Source organism: Python bivittatus, unplaced genomic scaffold, assembly GCF_059951505.1.
Source record: "Python bivittatus isolate LINGU-HERP-01145 unplaced genomic scaffold, Pbiv_v1 ctg000480_np1212, whole genome shotgun sequence".
NCBI classification, from domain to species: Eukaryota; Metazoa; Chordata; class Lepidosauria; order Squamata; family Pythonidae; genus Python; species Python bivittatus.
Genome location: NW_028277075.1, coordinates 77,116,752 through 77,137,687, shown reverse-complemented (window position 1 = coordinate 77,137,687; position 20,936 = coordinate 77,116,752). Strand labels below are relative to the sequence as shown.

The 20,936-nt window shown below is 40.5% G+C and overlaps 1 protein-coding gene across 14 annotated transcripts in view; it reads right to left on the bottom strand.

Annotated features, from left to right (window-relative positions):
- TNS1 (tensin 1) overlaps positions 1–20,936 on the bottom strand; it is a 325,093-nt gene that overhangs the window by 102,576 nt on the left and 201,581 nt on the right. For all 14 annotated transcript variants that reach the window (XM_088146384.1, XM_088146386.1, XM_088146388.1 and 11 more), the window contains one exon: positions 11,770–11,811. In XM_088146384.1, coding sequence (XP_088002510.1) covers positions 11,770–11,811 — 42 coding nt within the window. The remainder of the gene's footprint in view (positions 1–11,769; positions 11,812–20,936) is intronic.

Below are 20,936 nucleotides of genomic sequence, written 5' to 3'. Positions count from 1 at the left end.
TGCATTTGCACAACTTTTAGTGCTGCAGCTTGCATTTTATAACATATTGAAGATCCTCATTGAAGATAACACAGGAGGAAAATCAGAGAAGTAGGGAAAATGAACATCCAGAGCAAGTCCCAGTTTGTTATTCCCTTTATGGAGCAATTCATATGGAAGATATTAAATATATTTGGGGTTTGTTCAGTAAGATGCTCAGACTAAATTACAGATCTTTTCTGCCGGTATACTTAGAAAAGTAGAGTGAAAAGGCCATACAAGATTCAGTCTACCTGGTTTAGTTACTATAAATTGCCTGCTGAAACATCCTACACCTACTCACATGTGTTTGGTATGAAATAGCTTAGGAACTTTAGAGAACTTAAAGGGAAATTATTTATCTTCCTTCATCCATGAAAAAGCAGATTGTTCTGTCCACAGCCATCTCTGCTCCAACTGATTGTTGGCCTTTGTTGATTCTGCCCTTTTCTTCAATTAAAAAAAAAAGTACAGATAGAAAGAAACACAGAATTCCATGTGTAATCTCATTGTCTGAATTCCTTAGTCCAAACAGAAGAGATAATGGGTAATTAGCAGCCCCATTTTTTACAGCTGGACAATAGCAAACATCAGGCTATTGATCAAGCTAAGCAGAGCAAAAGCCACAAGGCAGAAATGAGGAGGAGGCACCCTGTGGAAAAGCCAGTTAAGACAGTGTTGAGAGCATCATGTTCTTGAAAAAAGTCAAGGTAACAGAAGCACTAGCGATCCTGTGAAGTACACACCAACATAAGCCTAACCACCCACCCTTGGCACATGGAGTAAGTAAGAGCCATTAAGTGGTTAGGGAGCCTATTTCTCTGCAAAATATTTCCACTACAGTAAAACCCAGTGTACTAAATTTACTGGTGCTCTCCCCCATTCATTTTCTTGTATATAATACGGCTATACTAACGCAAGGACCATGAGGCACCCTGTCCTGTCTCCCATATCTGACATGCTGTAGGAGACCAAGAGAATATCCATTACATGAATATTTAGGTTCAGTCTTGCCACAATGCTTGAGCGTGCATGGCTAGATGATGACCTGTCCTATGACCATATGTTCATTCATACAGAAGTAGAGTGCATCCATGTTCAGCAGGCCTCTAACAGGTCTTTTCTTATGACTCACAATATGCCTTATACAACCAGTGGGGGTTCTGAGAAAATTGATGGGTATTACATTACAATTCTGATTGAATATACACAGATAGACTCCTAATCAATAGTTTTGAAATCTGTACATAAATGTCCATCTAACATTCAGCTGTTTATGACTTTATAATTCAAAAGTAAAGGGTGCAGAAATGAATTACAACATCTGTTTTTAAAGCAGTATTTGCAAATTAATTGGCCTCTTCTATTTAGTGAACCTCTGGCTTACATTCCTGACAGTAATCAGTGTTTGATCACTTTATCAGCTAGATCATAGATGGACAATTTAATGTCTGTGACCACACGTGGCTCTCAACTGTTCTTCCAGAGGGTCATAGTGAAGAAGATCATCCACTTTTCTCTATAAGAGAGAATGGGATATGTGTATATTCTGACCCTATGCACTTATAAAGTCCTATAACCAACACTGTGGCACTTCATCCCCCCAAAATTGTCCATCCTTGTTCTAGAGCAATTGGGAAGCCCCAAAGATATAACCCAATTGAGAAAGACTGGTTTCTATCATGTTCTTAAGAACACCCCCTTGGGGTTTTTCCCCCCCAAAATAATTTGATGGGAACTAAATTCTCACTGATATAAAGGGGATAAGCAGCCCTGACAATAAACATTCTTCGTGTTTTCTATTTCATACAATGCAGCCATTTCATTATTCGTGATACCATTAACATATTTGCTTTTCTTTCTGCTCCAGATGCAATACACTGCACAGAACAGAAACATTTATTTGTTTGTTTGTTTGTTTGTATTCATCATATTTATATAGCCGCCCACCTCACAAAATATGACTCTGGGCGGCACACAATAAAAAAATTAAAAACAATAAAATCAATCAACAATTATAAAATGAATGTTACAATTAAAAAAAGGCAAGGAGAGAGCAACAGATATTAACAGCAGGGGAGCCACCTTAACAACTCACCATTCCATTGGGCTCCCCAAGCCTAATAACATAGCCAACTCTTGAGAGACTTGTGAAAAGTTAACAGGGATGGAGCCAGCCTGACCTTGGCGGGGGGCGGGGAGATTATGTTCCATAAGGCGGGCACCATGGCAGAAAAAGGCCCATCTCCAGGGCATGCCAGATATAGCTGTTTAGCAGATGGGACCCGCAACATACCTCTTCTGCCAGATCTGATGGAATGGGCTGATGTAATCAGGAAAAGGCGGTCCCTCAGATAACCCAGCCCCATGCCATGAAGGGCTTTAAAGGTCATAACCAGCACCTTGAATTGGACCCAAGAAAACTGGCAACCAATGCATCTCATGAAGCAGAAGTCTAACGTGTGCCATTCTAGGGCACACATAACTGCCCACACTACTGCATTCTGCATCAGCTGAAGCTTCTGGATACGCTTCAAGGGCAGCCCCATGTAGAGTGCATTACAATTGTCCATCCGGGAGGTGACCAGGGCATGAGTGACTGTGAACATTCCCAGTCTAGTGGGGATCTGGTCCAAATGAGCCCATTTATTTGAAGAGTATATGAATGAAAAAGTGGGATGAAAAGTGTGAAAAGAGTTTATAAGATCATAATGGGGTTTCTCTAATGTAAGAGTGAGAAAGGAAACTATGCTGGCTGATAGCACATTTTCTTAGCAAATTTGAGAAAATTTTTATTTATAAAATTGAATCCCACTACTTACTTGCTCCATGGAAACACCTTAGCTAAACTCAGTTTTAAAAAGAGTTTTGGGGAGCTTTACAAGTTGTAATCTTAATATGCACTGAACAATTCAAATCACACCTTTGCAATTAGAGAACCTATGAATAATGATAGCATTTAGAGATTAGAAGGAAAAAAAAAAAGGATTGTATGAAATCTGGCTTCTAGATTTAATCTTAGACCAGCAAATACTACAGATTTCTCAGAGAAGGAAATTTCACAGAAGCCTTTAGATTTATTCTGGAGAAGCAGTCTTACTAAGCACCAGGAAGAAGCATTATGATACACTGCAAGATCTCTTCATGTCATTAGAACGGTACTCTCCTTTGCCTTGTCTAAAATCTTCACAGAACAAAATATCAGGAGGAAATGTCTGAGTTGTTGGAGCAGGAAGTTTCTATTTATACACTGTTCCCATTCCTCCCCCCACCCCCCAAATTCCTTATGTGCTCAATTTGTTCAGTGACTTTATAACCCCAGCAGGAACACTAAGTAGGGGTTCCAATTAAAGAAATATACAAGGAGAAAATATATATATTCATACCCTGTTTGCTTTAGAATCTTCCATTTAAACCAAGAGCAACCAAAAATAAAATGTAACTTAAACTCTCGTCCTAGGGTTTCTTGCCACTGGCAGTCAAACTTGGTGTTAATTTTGCAGAATTTCAATCACTAAAGCTAATCATCTGTTTTCAAATAGCCGCTGAATTATAAGTAATCATATAAAGGAGCCAAGACAAAGCATCATGATATACGTAAAGCATAATCAGTTAGTAATATCCAGTTAACTACATCCAGTGATTCATACTTTTAGAGCTATCTGTCTATATGTTTTTAGGATTTTAAATGGGTTTATACTTTCTGAACCTATATTGTTGTGATAAACTAAGATTAATTCCCATAACAGATTTCCAAATACAACTCATGGTTAGGTACCTATCCTGTTTTTCTTACAACTAATTCATACTAAGATACTGATTACTTCATTAGAGAGATATGAATTAGTCCCATCCCATCAGAAGACAAATTATTTCATAGGCTGGTCCATTTCACATGCAACCTCTAATCCTGAGTTAACAACAACCAACTGTGGTGTTTACATAGCTATGCCCAAGTAAACAATGTAGACTGTGGCTTAACTCATGGGTGGGCAACATTTATAGGGTCATGTGCGGCAACTTTGTCTCCTGATTTCCAAGGGTCACAGGAGGCCATCCCCTTTAGTCTGATGTTTTGGCTTTAGCAAAGGGCTAAGGATGAGGACAGAAACAGGAGACCAAGCCAATACTATTCCCATTCCCACCCTAACCCTCCCATAAAGTCCAAAAATGCATCAGTCAAATTCAGACAAGTTGTCAGACAAATTTCAGCCGCATGATCTCAGGCACTTGAGGGATGCAGCTGAGATGCTGATAGACTACGGGCACCTCATAGGTTGTCCGCCTCTAGCTTAACTTGATGGCCTTTTTCACACCATATGCTAAAATAAAGGACTGGCTCCTTTATTTACATGTTGAACTGCAAACTACCCAACCATATTCTTTTCACCTAGTCTAGCATGTTGTATGAACCAGGACATCAAATGGGGTTGACATCAAGTGTGGATTTTTTTATGCTATTCTCCTGGAGAACCCTAAACTGGGTTCATGTTTGCTGCATAATGTGTTTTTAACAATATTGCAAAAGCCATGTACATTCATTTCAAGAGTGACTGTATCACAGAGCCCTGAAACATAGAAGGAGAATCAAACATGGAGAAGGCAGCAGGGCTACGTGTTCTATTTTCCTGAAAAGTAGAATACACTTTTAAAGCTATTGAACTGTTGTACTTGGAGAATGACCTCACCAAACCTAGAGAATCCCATACTGCCAGTTACATCTACATTTGGTAGAAACTTTTGTGGTTTCTACCAATGCACCTCCGTGCACTTCTAATATCTCTGATGGTGGTAGAAGGAGGACACTGAACTAAAGTGAAGATATTGAAACTGTCCTGCAAACAGACAGAACCTCCCAAAAGTGGTCAGAAAAGAATAAACAATATCTGGTCCATCTCAGAAATAAGATGAAAGTAATTCAGAACTTTAGAATTCAGTGAGAAATTCAGAAGATTTTGGAAGCATTTTAACGTGAAATAAATGCAATGCAGATGACCCAGCGTAAGGTTATGGACACTCTTTCACTTTCTCATACGAAGTTGTACCCTCCTTTATACACTCACATGAATATTCTCTTTCATACACATGCATACAGATGCACAAATGTTCTTCCTTCTTCATATAAACATGTAAAGACATATACGTAGAAGGTTGTGAAATATTCTCACATACAAACACAGTGAAACACACATGTTTAAATTTGGTCTGCTGAAGTCAGTGGTGTATAAATAGAAAATAAAGTTCTTTTTCCAATGGAACAATATTAGCTGGCTTGAGTTGATACACAGGCATTGAATACCTTTTCCCCATGCTGTAGCTTTAGAAAGGGATCTGGTTTGGCTAAGTTTGTACAACACATAAAGCTTGGTTAGCATTTTTCCAAACCCAGTCCATTAAGTTTATGATTCAATGTATATTGTGAACCCAGAAAATGGATTAATTCTATAACCAAGCCAAAAGTTTTATGAGAACATAGCAATCTATAGTCAGAACTATAGGCAGGATGATCTTCCCCACATTTCCTTGATGATTGCAATGATCCTATAATCCTATAGTCTGATCCAAAAATTCCATCCTGCCAACCAAGGACCAGAGACAGATGCAAATTCCTTTTGGTAGATATTTAATATGTTATTGCTCCCAGGGGGTAACTCAGAATGCAATTTGGCATCTCCTTCCCACACATACCCACCTATCTGGCCTTAAACAATGACTTACCTTAGGCAGAGATAGAGTTTTCCTAATCCAGCTTGAAGCCAAGGTGCCCATCTTTCTGAAAACTCCATCCACAACAATCCCTTTCTCTGATGCTAAAAATCAGTCCCAACAAGTACACAGTAATAAAAGCAGAGTATTTGATTAAGCGGCAACGTAAGCCTAGCGTACAGCAAGCATCATGCATGTGGCAGATAGCCTGTGATGCAACGGCTTTGGTCCCTTGGTCTCACAAGGCAGCATCCTAATTATAAACAGCTCCCCTTGTTGTTATTACTTCCAGTGGAAATAAAGCCCTACCCTTCCTGAAACTCCCTCCAACACACACACAAACACACACACCCACACCCACACACACCACGAGAAACAGTCAGGCGGATATCAGCTGATACAAATAACAGCTTCCAGGCAAATTAAGCAGTCAGAAGATACTGTCCAGAATTCAGATCCGGGCAGAAAGATGAGTGGGACTTGGTTAATCTCTGGGAAGGCTGGTGTGGCTCTCAACATCACTTCCCTCTTTCCTGACTGTCTACAACTGAAAAGAAGTGTGTGCCAATCTGTTGCAACAAAAGCCACAAAAACACCAATGAGATGTCAAAGCTATTCATATAAAATGGGGGGGCACATGCAGCTTCCAAACCACATTCATTGTGGTCCTGGTGCAGTAGACAATCATTGATCAAGTAGTTAATTACAATTTCAAGGGCAGAAATAACAGGAAATATAGAATAAGTCCTAAAATAAGCTCATATTGCAAAAACCAGAGAAATGAAGGATTAAGGAAAAAAATGTTTCCCCCAGATCTTTTTGTCCCTTCCTGCCCCCAAACACCTGGAAAACTGAAACATTTTAGAAAGAGTTTTAAAGAAAACACTACAAACCAACTATTTTCTTTTAAAATAATGAACACATATTTGTTACTTATATACTACTGTTCTTTATTCTTCCAAAATGTTTTCTATTAGCGTGTAATAGGAAGACTTATATCTATAGTTTCAGAGTGAGGAAAAGCAGCATGGATGCGAAAGTAAGATGTTCTCTGTGGATGGGCCATCCTATGTTCAACAAACAAGAAAAAAGGATTCAGTTTGTCCATGGGTTTGCATATGGCTGGGTTTTTTGAGGGGGGGGGCTGCTCTAGAGGTTGGTGATCTTGTCTTCCCTAGGCCTCACAGGACAGAAACAGCACAAAGAAGTAAGCTTTAAACATTTAGCCAGTAAATTTAATTATTATTGAACTAAATTATATATTTACATTTAATATGCCAAACATCATAGTAGTATGAGTAAATCAAATTTTACAATTAAGCAGTTGCCATCCTTCTCCCCTGTTACCACTATTGCAGTTGCATCTGGCTAACTGAGGAATAGATCAGAGAAGAAGATGTCCCCCTAGTAACTTCAGCACATACAGCCCAGTATTTAACTTCATCTAGGACCAAGACAACAGATTTATTTCCAGGACTTCTTCATTGTCCTTGTAATTCATCCATGGTTACCTACTTCTCTAAACACACAGGCAGTTGCTAAGCAATCTCTGGCAGTCTGCAAGTAATTGATTTTACATAGATGTGTCTTTATCAGAGCATCGTTTTGAATAGTGAACCACCATAGAAAACCAATAGAGAAAATATAAAGATTAGAAAAATATAAGTGGAAATAGGTATTGGGGGTGGGGAGGATCCTTCCACAGCAGCATCCAATTATAGTTGTTTTAAACAATTATTTTTGGAATTCTGCTATTAATTTTTTTTTAGGACAGTCTATTAATTATGCACTTGCCTAGTCTCTCTAGATAATAAAGAATTCCGTACAGGAATTTTACAAAGGCTGAACAGGGCATGTCCCCTACCTTCAACAAACAGCTTCTGTGTTGGTCATGATGGGAAGTTTTTGCACTTCTTGTCAATATAGGAAACTAGTTGGAAATGGCACTGGAGAAACAGAGCAGTTCCAATTCTGCCTTACGGGCCAAGGGCCCTTTTTCAAGAAGAAGCAGGTGAGTAAAATATTTGTGCAGGTTGGTAACTTCTGGGGTCTGATTTATGACAGAATTAGGATCATAATTAAAGATGAAATCTTAAATATACTTCATCAGTTTAAAGGGTGATGAAATTCACTATTTGTTTCACCACTGTGTTGAACTGTTTTGATTAACTTTAATTATACAATTAAACATATTGACTTGTCTCAGTGGCCATAAGCAGAATATAAATAATGAAAGAATAGAAACATATTGTGGGTAAGTAATGGAAGTTGTAGGATTATCTGCCCAAGTATCAGACTAAATTAGCTTGCCTTGGCTATGTTGTACCTTCACTTCAAAGTAATGGAGATAAATATGCTGTTTTCATTGGATCAGTGGTATTTTTCTGCTGACAGATGTCTGAGCTCAGTTCTTCATGGTTCTGCCATCCTTACTCAACATTTTTTCAAGAACTTCCTAGGGCTGCACCAGAGAAGAGGGAAGGGCAGTCTCCTTTTATTAGGTACTTGCAAGACACTTCCTAAACTGAAGCCACTACAATTGCATATTGCAAGTAAATGTGAGTGGTACAAAAACTTTTTTCTGAGAAACCCGTCCACTTCTGGTGCTTTTCTTAACAAGGAAACCTTAATACACTGCCTGAGAACCCCTCTACTCATATATCAACCACACTGAATAGAAATAAAAATAGATTAGACTCTGTTGCTGGCCAGTCAAATGAACAACATGAACTATCACATGTCAAATTAGAACAGTGCTCTTCAAAGACATTGCTAATAGGCCAAAGATGCCCATGACAACAAACTTATGGAAGAGCTTCTGTTGATGTTTACAGGTTACACATCTAATGTATAAAAGAGACCGTGCCAGAAGATTCTTGTTTTCCAGAGCACACAGAAGCCCTGCTCAGTTCACATCCACATGATTTGATTTTAGCTTCCTCAGTTGTTAAACATTTGAATGGATTGCCAAGAAGAGAAAAAAGGCATCTCATGAGCAGCAGGAGCCAACTCATCTCCTCCTTCCCCAAGCAATGCTATCAAAGGTCCTGTGGTGCCAAGACAACTGCAAATGATTAGATATGCTTATCTGGAGAGGCATAACATAGCATCCTACAAGAAGGGGCAGAGCTAATGCAAGATAACCTAACCTACCAATCTGGGCAGCCTTGCTAAATGTTTTAGGTGTGCGTCTAAGCCACAGCCCTCTGGAAGGCTGCTAAAACCTGGCTTTTCCCCCAAGCATTACAATCAGAATGTTAGGGGACCCAGTTCAGGTAGTCCTTGGTTAACAACGGTAATTGGGAGCAGCATTTCCACTGCTAAGCGATGCCATTGTAAACCACATTGCTGAGTGACGGCAATCCTGGCACTCCCTGTTCCTGCTGTTAAGAGAGGATTGTGGGTGGTTGAGCAAGTCCCAGGCAGCTTGCAAGCAGGTAAGGCATGGTGCATGGCACAAGTGTGGTGGGACCGGGGATGGCTGTTGCCAGGTGGGGGAGAGTGTGAATGACGTATCAACATGACTTGTGACCTTCCCTGCCAGCTTCCCCATTGACTTTGCTTGTGGGAAGCTGGCAGGGAAGGTCACAAATGGGGATTGCGTGTCTGCAGGAAGCTGCAACCATCTTAAGTGCGAGCTGGTTGCCAGCGCCCAGATTGCTATCACATGACAGGATGTGATAGCAGGGGTGCTGGGATGGCCAGAACTTTGAGGACCGGTCACAAGTCTTCTTCAGTGCCATCATAACTTCAAACGGTTGATGAATGAATGGTCGGTAAGCAAGGATTACCTGTATACATGTGTTTATTTTTATGGAATTGCTATGTAGTGCCCTAGTTGTCTTTTCTTATATTGGATTACTTTAAACTGGTTATGGGGTGGGATTTTTTAGTATTGTTTTGTATGGAATATTCACTGCCCAGAGTTATGCATTTAAGATGGGTGGCTATATAAATTTCCTAAATAAATGAATAATTTTTTTCAAGCAAACTAGGATGGCTCTTCTCCCAGGGAGTGCCTCTTCATACCCTTGTGCTTGAACAAGGCCATCGGGCTTAGGGCAAGATGTTTTTCATTTCTTCCCAAGAAAAAACGGTTTTGTTTCCAGACACTCCTTGACTCTCAAGAAATTTCCATCCTCTCAGAGCTGGTCCAGATGTTACATTTCAAAAGACTGGGTCTTTTCTCTTTTCATACTTCCTTCTTTAAAGCAGGAAATCACAGATTGTACTCGCTAATTTTGTAACTAGAAAAAAATGTTTCTTGCATTTATCTAGTTACAAGAAGATACCTCAGTGACTTTCCATTCCCTACCAGATATTACAGTTACATCCAACTAGACCACCCATGGGAGCAGTTAGCTAGTTGCTAAGTGCCCAAGGAACTACTTTTCAATATTTTTTGACAATGACTTTTATAAGATTGATATTTCTTGGATATAGGATATTGTAGAATGAAGAATGTGATTGCTAAAGAGTTGACAATGACTTGATGGCACATCATCAAGCAATATTGAAAAAGCATCTTCAGAATTCAGAATTGCATAATATTGTTAAGCCACACACACACAAAATTCCAACAACAACGCAATGCTATCGCAATAGCTTTCAAACTTAGCTTTATTTTCGCAGGGTAAGAAAGTGAATGTACGCTTCATGTAAGACTTAGATGTCAGTGTATTTGACTTCTGGTTTCTTTGTAAGTGCTTTGCATTGCTCTTAATACTGAGTTCCCTAAATTTATTCCCAGATCAATGAATATTGTTTTCAGAATGTGTGAGGATGATTTTATTGTACTGTCACTGGAAAAACAATGTTGGTTTCTTTCTGTTTAGGACTTGATGCTATAGTTCTATTCTGTTTCAACAAAGACCATTGAATTGGATTTATGACCCATGCAGAAATCTGCTAAATAAATTAGGGCTGTTCATGCTTGAAAAACAATTTGGGAAAAATGCCTTGGATCTTGCATAAGTCTGAGCCCAGCACCTCTCTACTCTTCATTAAAGCAGCCCATAATTTTTCAAGCTTCTGTGCAAACCTAAAAAAAGTTGTAGTTGTGCCTGAAAATCCTGAAAAACAATAGGCTGCTTTAATAAAGAACAGAAAAATGCAGGGCTCCAGTTTATGCAGGATCCAAGGCACTTTTTCCAAATCATTTTTGGAAAAATGAGAAGCATAGTTCAAGAAGGCTCTTCCAAACATGACTTTTAATAACTCAGCTTGTAATGATTTTAAGTAAGGTTATATAGACTGAATCTTGAGCACAGCTAGGAGAGGTTGGAGCTGGTTTGAACTGTGTTAGCTGGGTTTCTCTTGCATTGTTCCCAAGCTAAGGACACCTCCCTCAGGAGTTACACATACTCCCCAATTTCTCTGCCTTTAGGAAAGAAGGCAAAACCTTTCCCTTTAGCTGGGACTTTTAGACTGAATTAAAGATGATTTCATGTGGGTTAATTAAGTGGGTTAACAGATCAAATTAAAGATGATTTTAGTTGCTGTCTTAACCAGATTTTAACTATTTGATATTTTGCTTTTGCTTTGCGTCTATTTCCACCTTCCATTTCCTAGGAGTGGAAAGGCAAGGCAGAGTAAAATGAAAACATAAATAAATTAAGGTGGATTGAATTAAGCTGGCTTTAATGCAATGTTTGAGAAGCCATTTCCTAAGTCATATCACTTGCCATTTCCTAAGACATATCACTTGCAAATGGTTTAGCACTAATGTTTCACTCCCGATACTAGACCAAAGAGCTGCACTATGTTGGCAGGCCGCAGGGATGCCCCCCAGCAGCACCCTGCAGTTCACCTGGAAAATAAGATGCAGTCCTATTGCCAAATGGGTTAGAAACATGATAACACTAAAGAAAGACTGAAATAGCTGTAGGAGCCAGGGACTGGGGCATCTCTCGTGGCCGGAAAGACTAATAAGGTTGCAGAGAATTAGACGGGGAGCTACTTGACACGGAACAGAAGAAATGGACACAATATAACGTGGATCGCTAACACCATTTCCTCTCCAAACTCTAAAAGAAAGAAACTTACCGGGGTATCTACATGCTTTGCAGGGCTCTCCTCAGTGGATGGCTGTACAAAGAAGAAAAACAGAGAAAGCATGAAAGCCAAGTTCAAATTTAATGCTCCCTTGCGTATTTATAAAACAAACCTTCATATTCCCAAACAACTTTCCTACATCCCTCTTCCTTCCTGTAACTGTGGAAGGAGATTCAAAAGGTCAGGAATCCCTGGAAGCTGGGCCAGGCTCCCCAGTTAATGACAAAGTTGAATTTTAAAGGATAGAAAGGAAGTTAATGTTGAGTGCATAACAAATCATTCAAGCCACTTGGAAACATGTATGAAGTCAAAGGGGCTTTATAACTATGCAAAGGGTTTTGCTACAGTTTTAACTCTGTGCTTTCTGTCTAGTCCATTTTCTGTCATCTGCCTCTGAGCTCATGTGTGAACCCTTCCCTAGTTATCCTCAACAACTCCATCTCATAGTCCTTCTGCTTCGGTTACTTCATCCTCAGGAGACTACACCTCCAAATTCACTGTTCAACCTCTTTTTCTGTCTCCAGCACCACTTGTCTTTCTGCTCCAGTTTTGCAAGCAGCTCCTTCTCTCTTGTTCATTACCACAAAAGTCTCTGTATCCCCTGTCTGTCTGTCTGTTTTCCTTCCTTCCTTCCTTCCTTCCTTCCTTCCTTCCTTCCTTCCTTCCTTCCTTCCTTCCTTCCTTCCTTCCTTCCTTCCTTCCTTTCCTGCACTCCACAGAAGTCTCTGCACTAAAAGTCTCATGTGGCAACTACCTGAAAAAATGGCAGCTTTTACTGGCATGAGCAACACAGAATGAATTATTTTCCCCAGCACCATGGTTCTCATCCGAATCCTCATCTTCCAATCTTGTCATCGGTTTGCTAATATCTGTATGAAATCTGATCATGGTGGATCTCTCACTGACATGTTTACTTTTAATGTTATAAAACAATCAGTTCATGGGGCTCTTCCTTTGAGGAAGTACAAGCCATCAAATTTGTTCAAAGGCTCCAGTGGTTTCCGGCAGTTGGCTTTGGCAGCAGAGAAGTTTCAAACCCCAAGCCAGAGGCTTAACAGAATAGGGTAAAATACTGGAGAGGATGTAATTCTGGTTTTTAAAAAATGACATACAACTGATATCCTAGAAAACTGAAAGAGTTTGTTTCCAAAGGCCCCCTATCATTGATTGCAAAACAATACAACGGTACCCACATGGGTTTTTTTAAACGGCTGGATGGCTGAGCTTAGCCTATTCTTGTTTGAGGATTGCATACACAGTATACTGGGATAACAGCACAGAAAGCACAGGTTTTGCCATTTCTTCAACACTGTTTGTTCTGAAATGCTATGGCAGAATCTTAAGCCTTATTGCCAGGAGCAAGAACATGCCTCTCCTTTTATGGGAAAAGCATTACACACAGCATTCAGTTTGCTTGCAGAAGGTTCCAGGTTCAGTCCCAAGCTTGTCCAGTTAAAAACATCCCAGGGTCAATGTTGAGACCTTAGACAACCACTGCTAGGTCAGAACATACAGTACAAAGCTGGAGGGAATATCAGTTCTTGTAACCGTCGAAGAATTTACACCAAAGCAACTTAATTTCTTATCTTTATCTATGCCAGTCAAAACTTGCATCAAGGCCTGTCCATGTATAGTCTGACATAACTGTGACCGACAACGAGTGTTCTCTGATGTAGAAAACCAGCTATTTTGCATTTAACCACATCCATTTGCAAATAAGAAAATCCATATTTTTATGGACTGCATGCTTCACATTGCAAATGATGACAACAGACCTGGGCATAAGTGGGGTACGACAGATGGGAAAAACCTGATTAAAAAACTTACCCAGCAACTTGCAAATGTTTCTGGACTAACTCCACAAAACGTGCTCTGTTTTTGCAGACTGATTACCTCAAGCTTTTTCTCAATGCAAGCTGTATTTACAAAGCTACGTTCAGTGCTATACTTAAACAGATAATTTAAAGATGCCACAGGCAAGAACAGCCTCCAATTAATCCTGAAACATAATAGTTGGTACCTTTCCTTGACCAAGTCATGTCATGTTATCTGAACTCTGAAGAGAGGGTTAACCTGAGGCTCCCCCTCTCTCCAGCCTGCAGACATACAAAGGCCTTACAAAAAACACAGCTGCTACAGGCATTCCATCTGTTGCGGGAAGCTCTCCTCATCTCCTGCAACTTCCCTCTGGTAAATTGAGGTAGCCTTCAATACGCTGGGCTGTCTGTTTTTCACTCACCAGATGAAAACTTACTTAGAAGCGGTGGCAGCCCAGTTAAGTGGGCTGTGTGGATGGGGGCATTTATTTATTCACTTATTCACTTCATGTGCACACCACCCAATCCTAAAAGTGTCTACAGAACTATCTCCCTGGGCAGCTGAAGTGTATGACTTGCTGCCTTGCCAGACCCTTGGTCCATTCTAGCCTAATGGTGTCAGCACTGCCAGGAATGGCATTTCAGGGTTTTAGCTTGAAGTATTTCTCGGTTTTATTTAGAAAGGTCAGGAATTAAATTTAGAAAAATTAAAAAGAAAGAAAGATATAAAGCCGTTTCTTTATATCTTTTTTCTTTCTTTTTCTTTTTTCCTTTCTTGCACTTTTAGCTTCCTCTTTGATTGCTTTTTTTTTCTTTCTTACTTTTTGGTAGTTTGTATTAGTTTTTATCTTTTTTTAAAAAAAACATTTAATAAAATTATTTTTTAAAAAGGAATTGAATGTAGGACCTTTTGCAATGTTTGTTTTATGACTGAGCTACAACAAACTAGCAGCTTCCTTTCAGGTATTAGAACAGCATTTAAGACCATTTTATTTGCCTAACTAAATAATTCCTCTTATTCCTTGAGCTGCACTTTAGTTTAATCCTAATATAACTCAGACATTGTTTCACTAGCATATTTATGATATGAGATTGCCTTTTAAAAAAATGCATTCATCGCAGTCAAAGCATGGGCAATATTAAAATTGGTACTTTAAATCTACTTTATTGAAAACCATCTTAACAGTTAATCATTATTTAAAAAATCAAATCAATAAACAAATAAACACAATTTCTTTCTTTCAAAGACTTCTGCTTGGTTCTTTGCCCAGAATGATGTTAAATGTTCCAAGCATAACGCAATTAACAACCTGAAGTTTGATGATGCAGAGAAGCGTGGGTTCCTAGCTCATCAGAACTACTTGTAAAAACTGCTTCCCCTTTGCTGAACTGATACAAATAACAAAAGCACTGAGGTTCAATGCCACTGAAGGTACTTGCTCTTCTCCAAGCCAGCAATCCTGAAATATCAACCCTGCCTAAGGCTGTTTGGAGGCTTACAATGGGCCAGTGTTTTCTGTGGTTTATGTGCTGTGCTGTCAGTCTTGGTTAAAACGGAAAGACTAAAAATAAAGCTTTACACATTAAATCCTGCAACAGTTCCAGGTTCGACTTGGTGTTTTAAAATCTCATGTTGTATGCATACGTTAATGCAACTTTTGTAAGATTTCCCTCACAGCTATTTTATCAAACTTTTCATCATTATTTTTTAAGCAAGTCAGTTCTTCCTTAGTTCAGAAATTGCTTCCACATATTTGTGCTGCAAAATACCATACCTCTTGTGCACACTGCTACAGCCACTGTAAATCACTTTCTAAATTCCCAGAAATTGGACCCAAATCCATTGGCTTCTGCTTATGAAGTGTTTATGATTCTTGTTCAGTTGTTCAGTTCCAGTTCATTATTTGCAGCATCAGTACCTTCCTGTCTCTTTCCATTCAAAGCTCAGAACAATGCATCACAAAATGAAGATGCAACCATCGTATGGAAGAATAGATGGAGTCAACTCAATATCCTGCGAACTCCTGCCAGGTTCCCCATGTCTCAACTCCAGCCAATAGAATTTAGACATGCAAGTCAAAAGGAATGCTCCAGATGGGATGCTCCTATTGCTATCAGACAAAGGCCATGAGGCAGCTATTCTGTCTTTCCTCTCCTGAACAGATTTTCTGGGAAAGAAAAAAGATGGAAAATGAGCAGGAAAATAGGAAGGTTAAAAATAGGAGATAACACTGTCTGCCTTGCCAATAAATTCCATGAATAAGTGCAAGGCAAGCCATCTACTGCTTCCTCAACCATGACATTTCTACTGATCCAGCATGGATGTTCCCTGTTCTGAACTCTTGCCTCACATGCCTCACAGCTTCTGGACTCAAGCAAGCCATTAAGTTGCTTTGCCTCATTCATATACATTAGATACTTTACACTAAAAGTAATAACCATGATTGCAGCTGTTGGGGAGAGTGCCTGGCTACACAACGATGGTGTCACGCCATCATTCCAGTTTTCAATGGGGATTTATATGAAGGAAAAGTGACAGCAGAGGTGGTACAGGGATAGCAATTCATTTTTCCCCCTCTTTCCTTGTAAAACAGGGGTTCCTAAACGTTTTGCTATCACACGTCCCTTTGGTATAATCTTAATGTACACACCTCCCCTAAAAATCCAAACACCAAAATGAACACAAATGAACAATAAAAACAATAAAATGGAATTTGGGGCAAGGTGGATTTATTGTAACAACATAACTAAAAGCTTCTTCACACCTCCCCTGGGCTCTGTCTGCACCTCCCAAGGAAGGTACGCCTCACAATAACAAGGGCAAAATTATTTTTGTTATGCCAGGCTGGGGGTGGGGGGGACAGGCAAGCACTGTTTGATGATTTCAGTAGCATCCCTCCTATCGGCTGGCTGGAGTGAGCATTGAATGGATTACAGTGTTCCCTGCTTGCTTTCAGTGTCCTGAGATCAGCAGGTGTGAAGATGATCTCATGGGTCAAAAAACACTTTGTAGGGATTGTAGGAACACTATAGTGTACGTAGCATCCCTGAAAGCATCTTCAGGCAAGGAAAGGGTGATGATCTGAGTTACTGAATATTCGATCACAGCTTCATTTAGGACTGCTCATAATGCAACTGATGTTCATCTTTTGGTGTTGTCTTTTTTTCCTCCCTGCAAGTCACAGACCAAGTTCTGTGAAAAGACACATCTCAACCGTACGCGTTTAAAAATATGCAAGACAAATTCGGGAGGAGATCTTGATCTAATATGGTCATCTGTTTTATCTCTATGCAACATGGAATTTTCAGGCAAACTATAAACAGGCAAAATTTCAACAACAAGGGACAGAGACCAGTGCAAATACTGTAGGATGGGAAGAAAAGGAAAGGAATATCTATTTCAGGAGAAGAACCTTTACTAATGGTAACGTGGTTCCTAAACATTAGGAATTTGGTGCAGCTGATGCTTTCAGGAAGAGCATTCCCTTACTTATGCTGGGAAGCAGAGTTAGAACTCTGCTCATGTCAAGAAACTCTCAACATGATAACCTTCTGTCTAAATTATAGAGCATAGCAGATATCCTTGAACTCAGCCCAGATCTCCACAGGGAGTTCTTCAGGAGAACAACTTCTTACTTCCCCCAGTTTCCTTGTCAAACCCACAATAACGGTTCCAAAGTGACTAGAGCATGTGCCTTCTACAGATAAACTTCCATGTCACTCTGGAAAGCTCTCTCAGGGACCCACATCTGGTGTGTTTAATATTTAAATATGCCAGTGTGTGTACAAAGATTAATCTGTGTACTGAGATAACAAGAAGCAAGTCACTTATGGAAACAGCCTTACAGGGCATCTTCCTGAGAGAAGCTTGAAACCCCCCCCCCAAAAAACCCTCAAATATTCTGGGGGGGGGGATGTTGAATTTGGAGGTACATTGAATATGTTTGGGGATTGGCCAGGTTTTCTATAGGCACCACCACAAGGCAAGTTCCAAACGCTAACTTGCCTAGTTCCCTTTCTGCCAGGTAAATCATTAAATGGCCCCCAAAGCACTCTCAGTGCTAGCAAGCCGGTTTCCCAAATAAGTTGCTTTTGGCAAAGGATCATAGCATATTTGGAAGACCTCCGTACGTCTGCCAAAGAATGGAGACACGCTTTTCTCAAGTTCCCAGATTAGAACATTAGAAGTTGGGCATTGGGAACTTGAGCTTTATCTGTTCTATCTGTTCTGCTTATTGATGTAAGGGTAGGATAAAGCAATTTTACTTCTACAGTTTGTATTCCTAAATGGGGATTCTGAGACAGACATCTCTTTTTTATTATCAAAGTCCAGTAATAAAAGATAGATTGCCTCTGAACAAGGGTGTTCCATTTTGCTGCTATGTAACCATCAGGGCAGTGACAAACAAATGTGTTCAGAGGCAGCAGAGTATATCTTTGATGACAATGCAAGAGACGCTGATTCACAAATGCCTGCTTCTTCAGTTGCCATATGAAGTGGTGGTCAAGGCGCTCACTGGTCCTTGAACTGGAATCTGGGCTGACATGCAGGCTACCTTTGTAATGCACAAAGAGCAGTGTTGTCCAAACTTGGCCACTTTAAGATGAGTGGACTTCAACTCCCAGAATTCCCTAGCCAGCATGGTTGGCTGGGCAATTCTGGGAGTTGAAGTCCACTCATCTTAAAGTGGCCAAGTTTGAACAACACTGACATAGAGCAACCCCCTGGGAAGCAGGCTGCCACTCCCTCCACATTATCTTTCTGCCTCCAGAAAGACATGGGACAGATGAGGAGATGACATCACCTAGAGCTGACACGTGGACCAACCACTGAACACTTCTGTTCCTCTGTCAAGCTATCCTGAGACTGCTTCAGAGTTCTCAGCCCTTTTGCAAAACTAGAACAACCACCACCAAATATCTTGCAGCAATTTGAATAATAACCCGATCTCTTAAATGCATGTAGCAGAGTCCCCCAAAAAACAGTGCTACTCCTCCAGAAAACCTTTTCCTCCTCTGTTCAGCATCCCTGAAAAACTTGCCTGGATAATCACAATAACTAAAACAAAGCTCTTTTTTTGAATGGCAAGCCAAGCTTCTACCCAGTTCTGTGCTACATGATCACAGGGATGCAGATTTCTTAAACACATTGTTTAAGCAAGCCTACATCAGCATCAAATCCTTGTGATTTCCAGATGCTTCCCCATAGTGGAAACTCTTCCCGCTATGAAAGGCTGTGCTTATTTTAAATGCAGGCATCAGAAAATGTTCATCCCCTAAATAGAAAACATTTGCCCTAGTAATCCCAATCAAGGAAATGTTTTATCTTCAGGTTTCTTCTAAAATTGGCTATTCTTATTACATAGCTGGTAAGGGGGATGACCCCAAGCATGCATCTCACCCGCCCCCATTCCCTGGGTGAGCCAAGGACACAGTTTCCACCACTAAACTCTGCTTTAGTCAGACTTGGCAGAACCAGACTGGGGCCTATAGTATGATTGGCCCAGCAAGTGGGTGGTTATAATATGCAAGAGTTACCAAGCAATTTTCAAGCTTTTGCTAAGACAGACCCCACCCTTCCAGACTCAGTGGAATATAATCTGCCAAAAGAATCTGCCCTTGAAAGCTGGACACTTCCCACATGAAAACAAAGCAAAACAAAATAAAAACCCCATTGTGTTAAAGTATTGTTAAATGTATAAATGATGGGAGGGCAACATCCCAACAGAGGCAACGATTCACTTGCTGCAGGAAATTCACTGTGTATACCAGCAGCCTTCAAGGAAAGGGATCACTCCAAGAGGCTTGCCCAAACCTATCACACAACTGAAGATTGATTGATTGATTGATTGATTGATTGATTTATTTATTTATTTATTTATTTATTGCCATGTTTGTATAGCCTCTCATCTCACAAAAAAGTGACTCTGGGTGGCGTACAACACTCAATTAAAAAGAAAGCCAATAAATACGTATAAAACAGTCATTCTTAAAACTATAAAATAGCACACAGAACAAGAGAGGATGATGTTATCCACCGTAAGGGAACCATCACAAAATGTCCCTGGTCCCCGGGACCCCAGGCCTGATCACATAGCCAGGTCTTGAGGGACTTGCAGAATGTTAAGAGGGATGGAGCTAACCTCATTTCCGGGGGGGGGGGCAGAGAGAAAATTCCACAAGGTGGGCACCATGGCAAAGAAGGCCCACCTCCTGGGACCCGCCAAATGTAATTCCCTGACAGATGGGACCCGTATCATACCTCTTCTGCCAGACTTGATGGGACAGACAGATATAACTGGGGAGAGGTGGTCCCTCAGATAACCCAGCCCCATGTCATGACGTGCTTTAAAGGTCAAAACCAACACCCTGAATTGGACCTGGAAGCAAACTAGCAACCAATGCAGCTCACGGAGCATAGGTATAATGTGTACCTTTCTAGGGGCACACATAACTGCCTGCACCACTGCATTTTGCACCAGCTGAAGCTTCTGGATACTCTTCAAGAGTAGCCCTATGTAGAGTGCATTACAGAAGTCCAGTTGAGAGGTGACCAGGGCACGAGTGCAGGAAAGCCCAATGTGATGGCAAAGAAGTAAGCACCAGCCCTTGGTCTACAGTTTGCCCAGAACTGCATGGAATAATTACCCCATTAAATGAACTCCTGTGAGCGTGTTCATGTGGGTGTATGGGTGATGAAAACATTCAATTCTAATTTATCTAAGGACCTACTTTGGCTATCCTTCAACTATTATTCCTTGAGCACATATCTCAAGCATAAGAGATCCTGGATACCTGAGATTAATTCTAATATCTTCATTCCGAGGAAGTGGATAGGGTGATCTGTGGGATGGGTTCTACCACATGTGGTCTCAATCCATACCTAAACTGGATCCTTTGGGAAGCACAATGCAGTAGGACGATGGCTGGATCAAAGAGATGATCACTGCCTCTTGGGGAAGGGTTATGCCTGCTGCCTTGAAGAGGCCCTTCCTGGATCCAGCTGATTTGGACAAATAGCGTTTCATCCCCAACCATCACTTTTTAGAAAAGGCTGTTGAGAGAATGATGGAATGGGAAGACAGTGTCCTAGTGGAAGCAGATTATCTAGTTCTTTTCCAAACAGAATTCAAACCTGGGCATGGAATAGAAACCAATTGGTCACCCTGTCAAGGCTTGGATAAGGAAGTGCACCCCTCCTGGTCCTTTGAGACCTCCTGGTGGCCTTCTGGGCCACCTGCAAGGGTTAGGAATAGAGAGCATGTTCCACTTCTTCCTACGCAGAGGATACAAGGCAGGATAGTGGGAGAGAAGAAGGCTCACTTATGGGTTGTCACAGGG